We start from the raw sequence: 17,739 nt of genomic DNA on the forward strand, positions 1-17,739 counted from the left end.
TGTGCCCGGATTGTCCTTTCTACTACTTCAGTGACAGAGCAGCCATGGCTGCGCCCATCATCGGTCTCACTGGACATGAGGATGAAATCTCACTAGTCTGGAAAAATAATGGGTGTTACTGTTTGTTAAACACCTTTTTGATTTTCTGAGCAGGGTTTGACAACCACCTTCAGCAGTATTTTGTCTTACGCATCCTGAGAGCCTTTTTCAACCCTGGAGGCAACTGAGATAACCGTGTATATGTGAATATATGGAGCTGATTTGTAGCTTTACTAGCAACACTGAGAGGGCTGTGAATTTTATGTACTTGGGAGTCTTTAGGAGGCTTATGGCCAGCTCAGAGCCTTCTGCCTAGGAACAGAGTGCAAGCAGGCAACTGGAAGGGATTATGAATGGTGGTGACTGGAGGGAAACAGACTGCAAATGGAGGGGCCCAGAAGAGATGGAAGTAGAAATAGAACTGGAGCGAACTGGAGGGGAACACAGTATTTACAGAGGGGAATGGAAAGGAACCATCTGGTGAGAAAAAAGCTAACAATGCAGGAGACTGGAGGGGAAAAGAACGTGAATGGTGAGGCTCAAGGGAAAGAAGGCATGAACAGAGGGGCTGTAGCTAAACAGATTTTCACCAGAGAGATCTAGACAGAATGAGAACATGGAGACCCAGGCCCACTCCCTTTCCTGTGCATCATGTCTCTAACCACAAGAGAAGAGGCCTCAGCTGCCCTCGACCAGTTTTGCAGATCCTCGTACCTAACCTTCCATAGAAGTTCACTAGCTGCAAACTCCTCAGTTCTCCACAGCCAGACAATGGCACACCTGAGCTTCTGAGGTCTCAACTGTCCCCTGCTCTACCTGCCCTCTAGACATCTGGCTTTTGCTCTCTCCATTGGCCAGCCTGCGGCCCTGGAGCCCAGGGTAGCTGGGGTAACAAAGCTTTTTGGGATGGTTCACATTGAGATACCTCTCTCCCTGGCCACTGCCTCCCTCCTCACCTCTGTTCAATGAGTGGAGATCCTGGACACCTGCATTCCTGAAGCCCCAGGGGGGCAGTAAGGTATAGGGGTTAGAGCAGGAGTGCGAGACCCTGGAGGTTTGAGTTCTGTTGGTGTGAGGGCAGGGGCCGAAGGGGCTCAGAGAGAAAATGGTAGGGTTGGACACCTGGGTACCCAGGGAAGGCAGCTGGGCCTTGTTGTTAGAGCAAACACCCCTATTCTATGTTCCTGGTTTCCCTCCATCCCTGACCAGGTTTTTGGACAGCAAGACATGGGGTTGCCTGGGACAGCCATAAGGTGCAGAGCCCATCTTTCTCTACTTGTGAGATGGTGAAAGATGCATGAACTAAGAGGACTGGCAGGGAACAGAGCGCAGCTGGAGGGGAGGGAAGTGGAAAAGAGCACAATGGAGGGGTCTGGAGGGGAACATAGTGAGAACAGAGGGGGGTGCAAGGGGTAAGCATGCAAACGCAAGTACTGGAAGGGCAATGGAGCATGCACAGAGGGGACTGAAGGGGAACTGAGGGCACAGGAACAGGACAGGAGTGGAACAGAGCTCAACAGGAACTGGAGCTCAATCTGGAGATGAACAGAGCATGCAGGGAGAGGTCTGAAGGTGTAATTATTATCATAAAGCTATGATTATTAACAGCACCAGTAGGTAAGACATGACCCCTGTCTGCAATTTGCACCTGGAGTCCTTACTGTCCTTCATGGGCAAATTGTTCTCACCAAGAACTACTCTGCAGTTCAGAGTCCTGTTGGGTAGAGAACAGACTTGTTTCTAGCAGTGTTTTAGAAAGAAATTTTAGGGCATGTGAATGAAATTAAGTGGCCTAAAAGTGGTCCGTAATTAGGTACTGAGACTTATATGTTTGAAGCGGGCACAGCAGCAAGGCAGAAGCACACTGACTGTTTCTCACACCTGTGTGCCTTGGGCAGTTGGTAGCAGCTGGATTAGAGGTGCCTAACTGCTGCCACTGGTAATGAGTGGCTGACTGATGTGGGATTGATTTGACCTCATTTTGGTCAATTTTGAAGCCTGGGTTTAAGCAAAACTGGAAAATCAAACAGACAATTAGGCTAATTGCAAAGCTAAGCAACAGGGGTTGATCCTTCCAGCAAATGCCTGTGAACAGGAGACCATCTTAAACCATATTTTATTAGCTCCCTTTCTGGATAGGGCAATCACCCAGCTTATAAAATATTTTGTTTAAAAACGAGGTTGGCTAAATTATGTCCACACCACAGCAACTACTAAAAACATGTAAAGAGGGCTCCCCAGATTACTCTCCATTTGTCTGTGGTGCACACAAGGTTTGTGCCTCGGGTGGTTCCATGCCACCATGTTGCTGGTCCTTTGCTCGCTGTCAGCGGCTTGCTTCAAAATGCTGTACAGTTAACAGAAAAATGGGAAGCTTTGGCTCCTACTTCAGTGAGAAGCTGTGACAGTGAAAAGTGCTTCAGTCACAGGTTTCTCACCCCAGTGTTGGACCAAAGACAACAAAACAGCATGTGCCCAAGCTGCCCTTTTGTCTGGATCTGCAGCTTATGCTGAAAAGCTGGAGCAGCTGAGACATAAGCCCTTGGGTATGTTCTGTTGACTTTGCTCCTGGGCAAAGGGATGGGACAGGACCTTTGTAAACTGCTGCCATAAGATAAATTGGACCAAATCATGGCCTGTCTGGGGAATTAGTTTATTAAAACAATCTTTATTTTATTAATGTGATGTTGAGGCATGAGGGTCTCCTAGTAGGGGTTATACAGCTGGTTAGCAATCCTCACTCTGATGTGCTGCTTGTCTGCCGTGAGCAAACTAAAATGTGTTAAATAATGCCTTTTATCTGTTTTTAAACTCCAGTACACACATCAGTTTGCTTGGTGCAGATTCTATCCAGGAGTTTGCAACTCCAAATTTCATTTTCAAGTCCCTTATTCTTTAAGGTTGCTGCAAACCTCCTCATTCTCCATCAATCTCTAGAGGAGTTATCAGCTTACAGTGTAGCAGGGGATGGGTCTCCTTCAGCATGAGATAGATCTGTGTGCTCACCAATAAAGGAGGAACTCTGATGGAGGTGTTAAGAGTACTGCTTGCTCAGTGGAGAACTGTGGAGAAGTTGACATAGTTATCTGTGAGGCAATAGCATTCAAATCACATCCACAGTACCAGTTTGCTGAATGCTTACAAAACCTTCAATGGGAGCTTGGAAGACTTATTTCTGTGTCCCCAGAATATGACTGGAAGTTCTGGTGGCTGGTATTCAACTGCTTTGGATCTCACATACTTAACCTAAGATGTTACTAAAGAAAATGGTAATATTTGCACTGGGACTATCTAATATCTAGGGCACTGAATAATTAAATTCAACACAGACTTTAAGCTGCCAGCATCTCTGGAAATGTGATTTATTTACATTAGTACTGAGTCAGGTAAAATGTTTCTGTTTGCACCATCCTGAACGTAACAGAGAAATTCCCATCTTTTAGAGCTGTTTTCAGCAAGTGAGCTGTATGTTTAAGAAGCAAACACTGGATCACATCTATTTGTTCAGACAAGTTCTACATTTTTGGCCCTAAAGTAAAGTTACACATTCTGCAGAAACTCATATGGCCATCAGAAGAGCACAGGGACAGCACATCAGCTAAAGTTAGCCTTTGTTCCCAGCTGAAACCTGGAAATAGCATGATTTTTTTCAGCACTGTTTATTTTTCCTCCGTGTTTACAAATGTCTTGACTCTGCAATGGAAACCCTTCAGTGACCAAGGCTGTCCTGCAATATTTTTCTCCTTTTCATCTTGTTGAAGCTGTTGTTCTGCTGGGCAACCATCAGATTTATTGCAAAATTGGTAACTAGGAAAATGAGAATGGATGAGGAAGTCTTCAGCTGACCCAGTCTCCCCCTTCTCTCCCTCCACAAACCTTCTTAACTAAAATGTTGCACTTACATTGTGCTTTTGGCCTCACAATGCTTACAGTGCCCAAATTAGCTCTCAAGTTTGACTGTCAGGTGAATGGCACATGAAACTGGCCAACGCTCTTGAAAAACTGAGCAAGATTTGTAGCAGCTTTTGCAATCAGGTGGCTTCTACCTGCTGCGTGTTTGGTAAGGCTGGCAAGAGCTGAGTGAGTAGGGTATAGCTGTGTAGTACATATTTGTAAAGTGTAATCATAGTTCTAGGATGAATTGTGCTTTACAAAAGCCTTAAAGGTGGCGTGGAGTGACAAGAAGGGCTGATGTGTTCACACCATGGACTGTGTGGAGTCTTACTAAAATATTCTTCGTGCTGCACAAAATGTAGAAGTGGATGTGGACTATACAGTAAAGTTACCCTGATCACCCTGTACTCAACAAACAAATGAACATTTCACTTGTATTTATTCTGGGTTGGGGCAGGGAGAGTGGGCGGAATGAGGAGGCTGTTACACAAAGTCTTCATTTAAATGCTTTGTAGTTATCTGCTGCTGCTGTTCACCCAGCTCTCCTCTGGCTCAAGGCCCGACTTGTTTAGCCAGGTCTCAGCTCCTCTTAAGACTTAGGCAGCCTTGCTTTTCAAGTACTCCCTTCTCTGTGGGACCATGGAGGCCATCCACTGACCAGTGCACTGCTTGGCCTCTTCCCATGTGTAGCGGGGCATGTAGCCAAAATCCTTCTGTGCTTTTCTATAAGAGAAGGTGAATGGGGTGTTCAGTAGAGTGACCAGGTGACGGTTGGTGGAGGGGATGTATCTGACAAAGGGCCTGAGCAAGAAGCTCACGATCTCCAGCAGCAGTGAGAAGTAATACAACATTTTCAGAGGCATGGGGAGGCGGGGTTCAATTCCAAACCCCAGGTCCCTGGTCAGCTCATAATTTAGATCTGCGTAGCTCATATGAGGAGTGTCATCTGAGATGTAGTAGAATTGCCCCCTGATGTGCTCAGCTTTCTGTGGGACCTGCAGGGCTTTGGCTGCCTGCACATGTGCCCAGGCAATGTTCCCCACGTAGACGGGGTTCACCAAAGCCTCCTTCCTGGAGAAGCGCAGGTAGACATTTTTGTTCAACAGACACTTATCCAGATGACCTTGAAGAAATGGGCATCCTTCTCCAAAAATGTACATGGATCTCAGGGCACAAGTCATCAGCATGCCACCATCCTTTAACACCTGGCCATCTGCTTTCAGCACAGAATCCTCTGCCAGTCTCTTACTCTGGGCATAAGGAGATTTTGACACACTCTTATAAGCTGTATCTTCATCACCATTGAAAATTGGGTCACCTTTGCAGTTTGGGCCTGTCACTTCTATGCTACTTGTATATATGAAGTGCTGGACATTACAGCGGACACATGCCTCCAGCAGTAGCTGAGTACCTTCAAAAAAGAAACATGCAAATCAGTCTAGAGCTCTGCAAGCAAAGAAAAGTGGGCTTTTTAGATCAGAAACAAGATCTGGCCTGAGCTTGGCCAGGTCTCCCCTCTCTGCAGCTGGAAGAATTCTGTCTTGAACTGGGCAGAAAGTTCAATGAAACCGAACCTGCTCTGAATCTGTATTTAAGTGCTGTCAGTGCACCTGCTGGAGTTAAGCAAGGATGAACACTTGGTCTTAATTGCATGCTCTGGGGTTTTTTTATGCCAAGAGTCAAATATTGCTCTTGCTTAGGTTAGCATGGATGCTGACCACAGATTCAGTGGCTTGTGCCTGTTGGTTGGATTGACTTGGCTTAAGGCAGAGAACCTTCAGAAGCTGCCTCTCTCATTAGGTACCATCCATCCTATATGCTGAAGCCTCTGTTTTCCAGGCTCGAGGATGGTCTTGGGTGGTTTGCTAAGCAGGGACAGCATTAATGTGGGACCTGAAGGTTTGCTGCAAAATCAGCTTCACCCAGACCAGTGGGAGTCTATCCACCATTCAATTGGCTTTGGAGGAGGGCCTGAAGAGAAAGATCTTATCTCAGAACAATGCACAATACTATGTAGTCAAAGATCATAGAGTAGAGTGCAGTGAGCAAAGTGATGATTGTGTATGTATGCCTCCTTTTTTGGCATAGTCTGGATTTTACTTGCAGTAATACAGGATTTCTTACTTTTAAAATCCTATTATAATGCTTTCATCGAGGAGAGCAGAGGTAAACTTCTGTTTTCCTCTTTCAAGGAAAGAGCCCTTTCCTCTTTCAAAACAGAAGTTTTCCTTGAAGTTCAAGTTTTCCTTGAAGTCCAAGCAAGTTCAAGGTCTTTCAAGTAGCCAAGAGGGTTAAGCTAGGAAAGGACATTCAAGGGGAAAATAAATATCTTAATAAATTGGGTTGTTTTAATTACAGGTAGACTCTTTTCTTTTTCTTCTGAGCTTTGAGGCAACAATTGCCTTATGTGTTGTGCATGGTGTAATGAGAGACATTATGTGTGAAAAGGCCAGTGATTTTGGAAGAGAAGATACAGTTCAAAGACATTTGAAAATGTCTTTGGCAAAGGAACATCAAACTAAAATGACTGATATGATATCAGAAGGGTGTGGCCTAAAATCTAGGGGATAAAATCAAACACTAGCATTGAGGCACGTAAATGATCTAACAAGTCTGCTCAGTCTGTTACAACTAAAGGCAGCACAATGCAGAGCAGGCTAGCGTTGTTAAAGAGAATATAATGAATAAAAGAGGTTCAGAGGACCGAGGAATATTGGCAGCAAAATATAGACCCATTAATGAGTGAAGAATGGGAAGAATTATTGAACTGAATATTGTTAGGGCACCAAAATCGCTTTTTCAAGCTTGAACAAGAAAAAGAAAGAAGTTGAAACAAATGGAGAATAAATCTGGATGAGGCTTTAAGAAACATTAAAGAATTGCAAAGAAAAAACAGCCAGGAATAAATTCACTTGAAAAGTGAGTTCATGCAAGTCACTATGTTAAGGTGACACATAAGCCAGGATCATCTGGAAAATTAATTAATTAATAAAATATATTATTTTAAAAATTAATAGCTTAATTTTAAAAATAAGCCTGCATTCGATGCTGTTTAGTAAGCAAGGGAAAGTAATAAAGTATAGAAGGCTAGATAAAATCAAATGAGATAGCAAGTTTAAAAAAAAGCAAACATAAAATTATCTTGGCAGTTGGTATCTGTTCAAGATCAATTTCACCCAAATAAAATGTGTTTTATTTGCAAATCAAAGTTGTATGTAAAAAATGAAAAGGTTCTTATAGTAATGGGAATTTGAGCATCTTTCACATAGCATGTAATAAAGTAAATCTTCCATGGAGCAGGTCTCCAAGTTTTGCTTGCACACAAAGCCCTTCTGGCTGAAGATCTGATTCACAGAGGGTACTTTTGTTTGGATTGTATTTAATTATTTTCTTAATTCCCTTCCTCCTAAAAATTTGCTTCCCTTCCCTTCCTAAAAGGATATTTTTGCTCTGAGGCAGTGTGGCATGTGAGACAGAGGAAAGCCCTGCATCATGGCAAGTTTAACTTGTTTTTCTTCTGGCTTGTGAACATCCACATCTGATTCCTTGACACATTTGTATTATAAAAGTTCTGTTTTCTAGGATAAACAAAACTTTCATCCTGCAAGTCTATGAAGTACTTGTGTCTTGGCTGGTCAGAAAGCCAGAAAAGCATCAGAATGGAAATGGAGGGAAATAGGAAAGAGGACAGCACTATTTGCTGACTGATCTTAGGGTCAGTTTGCTCTCAGAGCAGGACTGGTGTGTGCTTTCATTCTACCAAATGTTATGAGCTAACACTCACTGGCCCAGTGGGCTTTTTTCACCCACAGGCAGACTCTGTTAGCAGGGGGGATATGAAAGATTTATGAAAACCTAGGTACTTTGTGCCTAAGTCTAAACCTGCCGAAAGGAACGATGGGACAGACTTAAATAAACTCTTTAGCTCTGACTCCAGCTCAGAGCTAGAGAGCTTTCTGCTTTTGGGAATGCTTTTTAATATTTGTTTGTTTTTTTGGGTTTTTTTTCTTCCCCATGGGTTTAGTCAACACATTCTGCTGTGAAAAACAGATTATAGCAGGAGTAGGCTCATAGAGAGCAAGCTTTACAAATCCTCTTTCTGAACTACCACCCCTGTATATTTATTTTTCATACTACCCAATGCACAGATTTACAGGAGCTTGCCTTTCTGCTCTTCCCTTCTGGCAGAGACTTAAGAAGCTGCCCGCTGGGCTCTAATTTGTGGTCACTGTCAATTTGTGGCTTTGACTGAGCAGAAATGAAAGGGTCTGGAAGCTGAATGTACAGGCAATGAGCCAGGCTAAAACAACCAAAATGCCATCCCACTGTTTTTAAGGTGCATGTAAGAGACAACTCAGCTATGAAGAATGCTCTCCTGCTCTGAACACTGGTGAGTAGGCAATATTTGTAAACATGGTGCCTATAGAAATATGTTCCTTATTTTTCTGTGAAGCAGCCTTGTATCATTGGCAGAGAGGAACAAAGGACCAGAAAAACTAATTCACATAAATAAGAACATCTTCCCCAAATCCTCACTAAGTTGCTGAAGCAACACAGCCAGGGAGGTTCAGTGTGCATGCAGGTTAGGCAGTACCAGTTCTCTGAAAGGCATAGAGGGTTTTGGGATCAGAGGGAGGGGGATGAAGTTGTTCTTTTAGGAAATATATTTAAATTTCCCACCACCTGTTGCCACACAGGCCATTTCTAAACCAAAACCTTCCCCCTTCATCTGACCTTTTAATGAGGAACAGGGGCTCCATAGTAGAAAGGGAGATCCTATCACTGAATGAGCGGTCACTGAAACCCCTCCCTCCCATAGCCTTGAGTTTATTGGATGAATTTTAATTATAAGCTGAAGGTCAGAGAGCATCTGCTCCTCTGTCTGAACTGCATTCATGCACACACAGACATAATGGCAAATGGGAGGAAAAGGAGAAGAGGAGGAAGAAAAAGAACAGGAAGCAGAGCGCCACAGGGTCTGGGATGTTAGCAATGCAAGTTAGCTGTAATTGCAGCCAAAGCCTCTAGTGTTTGTAAAAATTAAAAAATGTACACAGGCCGTGATGCTATATGGGGAGGGAGAATAAGAACCGATTTTCTCAAATGTGCATTGAGATTTCAGAGGTGAATTGCTTCCAGAAAGGTCCACTGAGCATGGTATTATGGCCATCCCCACTGAAGGCAGAGCCTGTGCAGATCTCAGGATGGGCATATGTGAGTGCTGACAGGAGTGAATTAATCCTGCAGTGCCCTGCAGTGGAAGACCGGTGAATGCTGCATGTGGAGAGGGCCAGACCAGCACAGGGCTGCACATATGCATGCTTTGCATTCACAGGTGTGGCTGTGCAAGATGCAGAACAACCAGTTAATCTGGCTCAAAAGAACAGGTCAGGTGCTCCCTTTCCTCAGCAGGTGATGATCAGGACATAGTAGACATGGTTTTGCGGAAGGTGCTTCACCCGCTCACCTGTTACATTGACTTCCCAGAGCAGCTGCTTCTCTATGAGGCCCAAGGTGTCAATGATGGAAGCCGTGTGGATGACGAGGGAGACCCCCTGACAGGCACGGTGCAGGAACGTCACATCTCGGATGTCCCCTTCCAGGATTTTCACCTCAGTCTTACCCTGGAACTCTGCAAAGGCAGCAGAAAACAAAGCAAAAGACCTTACAGGCATCCTAAAAAGAGCACTGAAAGGAGTGGTGAAGGGCTGTGTGGAAGCTGACACTATGCCTGGGAGGTGCTGACCGCCCAGGCACAGGAGCGATATTTTAAAGCCGGCAAAACAGAAGGCATTTTCCAATGGCTATATTGTGAAGTACTAATTACAGTGCTATAGAAGTCTATGTTGCATTACCTACCGTATTTTTGGAGCCAGTATTCAACACCGTTCTTTCTTTTTTTTTTTTTTTTTAAAGAGAAATCTTTCCCACTGCTAGCAAGGGCCTGAAGCTTCCTTCAGTTGTGACTATTTTAAAGTTCACAGGGGGAGTAGCTTTAGGGGTTCATGTTCTGGTGACTGGCTATTTATAAAAGTGTTAACCCAAGTATACTGAACAGCCAGGCACTGCATGCTTCTGTCTTCAAGGTGATGAATGATCTCTCTCCACCCACAGCATGTGTGCACAGAGCTGTGTTCACACCTATTTTCTGCCCCTTGACCTTGCCCATATTGCAGCTCTTCTAATACATTACTTACAGTTCTGACACATCTTTTTTATGTACCTTGGCCAGTATTTACTGTGCCTCCCTCTTCTAACTCTGTCCAGCTCTGGCTCCATGTCAGCATCTGTGCTGTGGGGTCATTTGTAGCATGCACATCTTTCTGGTCCAAATCTGAACTCTTAACGCTGCTATCCTGAGCTCCTGAGCTACCTCAGCCCTGACTTGCTTTAACTCCTGCTTTTTAAGCCCCCTCCCTCCCCAGCAGCTAATGTGTGTGACCCTGGTGCACTCCTGGGTCTCAGAGCCATCCTTCCCCTAAGTTTTGCTGGGCAGAAGCATCCTTATACAGCCCAGAACTACACTAACAAAATTGAGCCAGCACAGGATGATCACCTGGAGAAATTTACACTCTGAGGCGATGCTGCTCTCCTGGGAAATCTGCTGGCCTGGCTGCAGCTATGCCATGGGAGAGGAGAGGACTTTCTCAGCATGACTTACAGCTTTTTAGAATGTGGTGTCATTACAGCAAGTCCTCTCGCGAGCCTCTGCTGTGGCTGCACTAGAGGGCTCCCCAGGCACAGCTACTGGGAAGGGACTCTGCAGCACAGGCAGATGCTCTGTCTTCTTCCAGTATAATCAAATGCCCATTTTAGATAAGAGAAGAACCTGGTTAATTTATACAGCTTTTAGCCTCAGCCGTGACTGAAATCTCGTGTATCCTAGTGCTTTTGTCACCAGCTCCAAAGCAGGCAGTATTTCATCCCATGTCTTTGATGGAGAAACACTAAGAGAGACAGCTACTGGGGTCTGGAACTGATTGGGAGTATCTTTAAAATGGTTTTATCTCATTATCTCTGTAACACGGTAGAATGTAATCCTGTATTAATTTAACAATTATTCGGATGCAACAGGCTTGAGGGTCTTTTTTTTTATCACAGTCAGTTGGTCCGAGATGTGAAATTTGTGAAACATTTACAAAACTGTTACTAAATCTAGAGTTACTGCTCTCCCAGCACAGTCACTGCCACATGCTCTCTTATGCTCTTTTATGTTTCAGAGTGCATTAATTTCCTAGGGCTCCGTTTCCAGAAGGTTTACACTGACCTCTACTTGTATGGATGCAAAAGTGTCAGACCACGGGGCTAAGCTTTTTGTTAAGCACCTGGCCGTTAGATTTTGAAAGGGTTAAAGACCTTACTGTGATACATAGACTTGCATTTTTTTTAGTTTCACTTGCATCCTTGTTCTCTTTTGTTTTCTTCCCCTGCAAAGATAGTTTTAGTTACCTGCTGAGCAGAGTTGATGGTGGGACATTTCCTGTAACTTCTTACCTGATAGGACGAAGCAAGCCTTGAGCAAGCTCATTAGACTTCCTAATTAAATCACTAAATCACTGATAACAGGAACTCAGGAGGTTTGTGCCGAAGATAAGCACTAAAGAACTAGTTTAAATCGACCTCCTTGTAACATTCCGAGGCCGAAGGACTGATGAGCTAACTCAATGACTATATATGGACAAAGGAAGCCCAAAGTTCAACTAGTGGACAACGTGAGGAAGACTATGGAAGACCACCAGGAGGGTGAAAAGACCCTAACCCTAATTTTACTGCACATGCTTGGACTATGTAAATGAGTTCTGGGAACTCATCACCATAAAACTTCCCTTTTCAGGAAATCTGATGAATATGTATGATTTTTCTGTATATGAACTGATGTGTTGTGCTAACCTGGCAGAGCACTTATGGCAGAGCGATCCCAGTGCTGCCCAGTGCTGCAATAAAGAATACGTGCTTAATAGTCATCCTGACTATTGAGTCCTGATTTCGGTGTTTCACGGCAATAATTTGCTCTAATAAACATTAGTCTTTGTACAGGCCTTAGGTTGATGTTCTCCATGAATAAGGCTTTGTGGGGTTGCAATAATCCAAAGGATTTGAAATACATGGTTTTCACAATGTAAATTCTGACATGTGGCCCCTTCAGAGTGATCACTGTTCCTGGGCAGGAGTTAGGAAAATGGAAGTTTTTACAAATGGAAATCAAACCTTTCAGGAAAAATACAAAAGAAACCTGTCCCTTTTAAAGCTGATCACAGGGATAGTTGGTATCAGTCACTAGAAAGCTGCTGTCTAGCTGCTTTGTGCCTTGTTTGGGCTTGTAATTTAAGTTGTGTGTGTGATATGAGGCAGGAAAGCTGCTCCTCCATTCCACTTCAGCCAGCAGAAGTTGCTGTGGTAAGTACAATATGGGCCTTATTCACTTTACCAGCATCAGCTAGATGTCAGAAATCAGCAGATTGATCTTGTTTTGCTCTGGGGGAAGAGGAAAACTACAGGTGGGCTTGGAAGCAGAGAGAGGAAAGAAGAAATGATTGACAGACAGTGGTTTCAGTCTGAGATGGACAGCAGAGAGAAACTTGATTTCCATCTGCACAAACCATTGCCCAGACATCAGAAAAGCATGTATGTATCAGGTGGAAGGGGGAGGAAAAGAATAAATTCAACTCAGCTCTCCATTTTTGCATACAGTGATTATGAGAAAGTACCTACCCACTGGGAAAGCTTCATCTACTTCACCAATGGTTTCTGTGTCCTCTGAGCTGTAAGCAATGCTCCCTGCTTGCTACGGGTTAGTTTTTGCTTGGAAATGCGATGATTACTCAATAAAATTCAGTGTCCTGTTGTGAGCCGTGCCTGACTCAGCAATCCAGTCAGACTATTTGCCCTAAAATGTCTTTCTCTTTTCTATATGTTGCTTAAAGTTAAGCAAACAGCAATGTCTGTGGGACTTAGCTTGAATTTCTTAGTGCTCTTTTACAGAGGTCCTAACAGCTGTGGGGTGGATGGTGGAGAAAGCCACTCCTTATGAGAGATCTCCACTTTCCTGGTTAACTAGATGGTTCATTAAAATGGTTTACTTTGTGCATTCATAGGATAAAATAAAAAATTGCATCTTATTTTCATTTGTAAAGGGTAAAGCAATTTATTGTCTTCTTTGGCCCAGGGAAGCCGAAATGTTTATTCTGTTCCCATTTCAGCTACTGGGATGTTCTGTTGCTACTCTGACTTTCTATTTTGAATGCAGTGATAAAGGCAAAGTAATGTCTGCAACGTTGAGCAAAAAGCCAGGAGGAAGTTTCCCAGAGCAGGAACTTTCTCCCAGCAAAAGTCCTGGGGAAAAAAAAAATTCCTTCTCCCTCTACTTTTCTTCTATTTTGCAGCAGTACTGGGCTAGCAGTGCAAAAACACTCAGTGCTCAAGCATCACACAATCTATAAATGTCCGTCTCTGAAAAATGACATGAAATGATGGTGCAGGGGGAGACGGGGGAGATGTACAGAGGGATAAGGCAAGGGGGAGTCAATGCTTTGAAATAGTGAGAAATCCTCTTGAGAGCAACCTAGGAGTTTCCAACTTTTCCAGAAGTGCCAGTGCAATAGTGAACAAAAAAAGAATTGCATAAGTGGAAGCACAGGAAAGGCAGAAAGATAAATTTGAAGTGGAGATGGGAGGTAGGAAACCCAAGGCACCAAATTACCATGTTCAACGTGACGTTCATTCTCAACCACACAGTGTAACTGGGCAGACTCCAGCTCACAGCACTTGACATTGATTGGATCATCCTGGACTCCCCAGAGCTGTGGAAGACCGCAAATGCCACTGTTTACGCGGACTGAGTGCAATGGTCAAGGTCTCAGCAGGGAAGTTGTTTGGACAAAAGACTAGTGTCCCCGAGTGTCTCCTGGAACAAAGAGCTGTAACTTGCACATACTCCTCTGTCTTACTACCTACAGCCCTGACTCTGCAAAGATATTGCAAGTAAAAGGTGCTCAAGAGCTTAGTGAGAAAGCAAACCACTCAGCTCTGCTCCTGGCTATTCAGGAAATCCAAACAACATACACTAGCAACTAAAAGTCCCTGCAATAAAAATAATGCAGGTCAGAAGACTCCAGCCCCACAGTTTTTGCAGCAGCCCTGTATTTGGAATAAGAGTCACTGTGCTGGAGAAGGGCTTGAAAGGGAATGGCAGGAAGATATTTCAGGTAGTCCCAAGCACAAGCACTGGCAGGACACTTGAAGAGATGTAGCTATAGAGGATGATACAGACAGAGGGACTGCCAGTCAAAGTGCAGGGCCTCAAGGCAGTTCAAACAAATCTGAAATGCCAGCCTGTTGTTCCTACTACCTGTTTGTGGGGTAAAAAAAGCTCTGAGAACTGATTTTTCCCTTCCTCCTGTGCTGATCAGATAGGCAGCAGGAATGTTGCAAGAATAGGAGAGGGAGTGTCTGGGCAGTGTTCAGTGGAGGAAGGAGGGAGGATAAGGAAAGAGGTCCTAGAGCTTTCCTATTAACAAAAAAAGGAACAGCGAAACCTTTGCTGCAGCCCAGCCAAGATTGTGCTCACACAGGCATTTTCACTCCCCAGGAAGCTCCATTATCCCCACAAAGCTCTCCTGGCCCAAAGCAGCCCAGATGCTTCTGTTGCTGCCCTGCTGCATCAGTGCTAAACCACACACGCTCCTGCTGCTGCAAGTGCTTCAGTCTACTGTAGCTGCAGGTTTTGTCACTGCGGGAACTGCCTGGAAATCTGAGCAGGAAGGGCTGCTGCAAGGTTCAAGGGCACCTAGCAAATCCTCAGTGAAACGCTGAATGAGACTTAATGAGGAGGAAGTCCAACTTGTATAAAACCATCCTAAAGGCTTGTGCAATTTGCACCAGGTTTATGATGCACTGTTACTATTCTTTGATGACACTTAAATGCTTTATAGAAAGACTGTGGCTTTTTAGCAAATCGTATGGGGCTATTCCATAAGGGTTCCCATATAGTCGCTTGTATAGAGGCATAATAGTCTTGAGGTCAAGATGTGATGGAAGAAAGCATTGTCAAGTAAATGTGATATAGGGAGTTAAGAACTTGATTGAATTTAGGTTCCTACATGGCTTTTTATAGGTGTGCTCAGGATCCCAGGAAATGGGACATTTAAAATATAATACTCTGAGCTTCTTTCCCCGCCACAGACTGTTTCTGACACTGGGCATATCACTCATTTGTGCTGTCTCCAGTCCATTCAAGAAGCCAGAGTCCTGACTTGCCCTTTGCAAATGGGTCCTGTCTCTTCTGTGCATGGCACAAAAGGGTTGTGGTCTCCAGGCAACTCTGATAATATTAAAAATAACAACAAATTTTTAAGATAACTCATCACAACTCTCAGCCAGAAGATCACTATTAACCAAACTAATCACAGGTTGAAGAAAACCATTAGCATTTGCACCCACTGCCTTCTAGTCTAGCACATCAGAGACCAAGACAGTATGCTCTGGGTTACACTGCCGCCCCCCACACCCCCAAGTATAGCAATGCTTGCATTTTCCTTCCCACCAAGCAGAAGTGTGAGATTTTTGCACTAATTTTGCTCTGTGAGTTTTGATGTAATAGAAGTCGGGTTGAAGGCAGCCTGTTTACTGCATGAACAGTATATAGGTCTCTCTTCCAATCTAGAGAAGCCTCAGGATCTGGCAATGAAAACTGTTGCTTTTACGTTTTATGTCCAATTTCTGTGCTGGAAGGAAAGGGAAGGATAAAGCAAGACTTCCTTGAAATAAAACCTCTATCTGCAAAGCTGATTTGGATGAGAGGTAAAGACTTCCAAGCTATCCACATGAGACAACAGCACATATACTCGCAACACATAGTCCTCACGAGATGGTACTTACTTCCAAACCTCCTGAGTGCTTCATTGCTAAAGGCTTTGTCCAGCAGTCGGATCTCAGCCAGTGCCTCCTCTTCTTCCAACAGTAAGTGGACAATCCTCTGACCAAGAAATCCTCCTGCTCCTGTCACCAGACAGCTTACCCCAGCCAGGGACATTGCTCTGGGTTGCTCCTCAGTGGTGAACTGGCTGTCTCTTGCGCTTAGACCAGCTGGTTCACTGCCTGCCTGAGGAAATGAACACACAACATCAACCTCTGGAGTCTTTACAAATCAAAGGGTGTTACCAGAAGGAGATACTACTAGAAAACAAACTCTAACCCCTACATTAAACAACAATTTTTAAAGCATGTCTTACTTTTGCTAGCTATTCCTATTCAGAAGTAGCCTACACATTTTTCCATGCAAAGAAAAAACTATTTACAAACTATTACAAACTAAAGAAATTAACAAATTTGAAAATGCTCAAAATCAACTTCAATGTCAAACAAACCCCACGAAAGTCTGCCTCAATCCTTGGTTCCACCTCTCTAGCGCTCAAAAGACTGTGGGGGAGATTTGCCAGTATTTATATACTGCAGAGCACCACCTTGGTCATTTTGCTTCCCCTCCCTCTTGCGTGCCTCCTTTGCTGCGAACAAATGTGATGCTTCCAACCCCCCTCAAAGAGGAAGGCTCTGGATGCAGCAAGGTCTGAGCCTAGATGTGGTCCTGCGTGCCTAAATCCTCGGAGGGTAAACCCTCATGCTGATAATTTGCTGTAGCTGTGCTTGCTTGTGTAATACAGTGTTAATATGAAGGTAGAGAGCATTAAAATTAAACGTAAATAGTAGGAGTAGCTGTTTATAATGGTTTGAGAAGTGGACTCTACTGCTGTAGGTTTTTTGGATACTGGGCTCCCCCATTATAGCATGGGTTTCTCACTCTTTCTATGCACGATCGAAAACTAACCTCTGGGATTTTGTATTTGTTCAGTATACTTGAGACATTTGAAGTGATGAAATGGTCTAATGTACCATTAAAGTTAAAGTCAAGCTGCAGGAGGAAAAGATTCACCTCTGAAATGTCTGGTGTGAGAGTACCTAGTTAAAAGAAGGCTGTGGCTGGCTCTTTGTGCCTTTGCAGTTAACTGTGTCATTACTTTTTACATCTCCAAAATACAGGGAAAATGCCCAGGTGTTTCTCCCTAGGGTTTCACTCCAGTTCTAGCAAAACTCTTTTCTAGTGTGAGACCAGGGCAGGGCTTAGGCATTAGCCTGAAGCTCCTAATACCTGCACTGCCTTCCCAGGTGTTTGTGTACTGTCAGGACACGCTGACTGGAGCTGTATTTTCTCTCTCTCTCACACAGGGGTAGGCAGACATCCCTACTGAAGCAAGATGATAAATAGGTAGCTGCCTTAAGCAAGAAGGAAGTTACAAAGAGGCCCAGCAACACAACTAATTAGGCTAAAATAACTGGAAAGGGGATAACTGATTTCAGGCACAGCTGGAATGGATCTCTAAAAATGCTTTACTTGCATTCGTGCAACTAACTCCTAAGCTCCCTTTTTTATTCTGTCATGAATTTTGTTCACTCATTAAAGAGAGCCCTGGAGAAAAGCTATAGAAGCAGCACCCCCACATTGTTACATTTTTAGAGCAAAACTGAACCTGCAAGTGACAGGAGGAAAGCAAAACCATTTCTGTTGGAGGAGAAAAGTTTCTAGCTGACACAGATGACAAAGTTTTGGCAACTGTTTCAACCACAGCATCCTTGAAAATCCTTCCCTTACCCCAACAAAACTTTAAAAAAATTATCAGTGCTTCTTTCCTTGGCTTCTCTCAGGCAGGACCTTGACGTTGTACGTTCTTATCAGAAGCTGCTGCAAATTAATTTTGTGCAGTGCATGCATTTTGCAAGGAAAAATAACTGACCAAAGCCTGCTGCTGCAAC

General features: G+C 43.9%; 1 protein-coding gene across 1 annotated transcript; it reads right to left on the reverse strand.

Annotated features, from left to right (window-relative positions):
- Nucleotides 1-4,529: 4,529 nt before the first annotated feature.
- On the reverse strand, nt 4,530-15,964 carry LOC142404784 (3 beta-hydroxysteroid dehydrogenase/Delta 5-->4-isomerase-like). Its single transcript, XM_075491788.1, has 3 exons — nt 15,811-15,964; nt 9,401-9,565; nt 4,530-5,344 (listed from the first exon to the last, which is right to left on the reverse strand). Exons 1-3 carry the CDS (start codon nt 15,962-15,964, stop codon nt 4,530-4,532), a joined length of 1,134 nt encoding a protein of 377 aa, XP_075347903.1.
- Between the last annotated feature and the right edge of the window lie 1,775 nt (nt 15,965-17,739).

Source organism: Mycteria americana, chromosome 1 (assembly GCF_035582795.1).
Source record: "Mycteria americana isolate JAX WOST 10 ecotype Jacksonville Zoo and Gardens chromosome 1, USCA_MyAme_1.0, whole genome shotgun sequence".
NCBI classification, from domain to species: Eukaryota; Metazoa; Chordata; class Aves; order Ciconiiformes; family Ciconiidae; genus Mycteria; species Mycteria americana.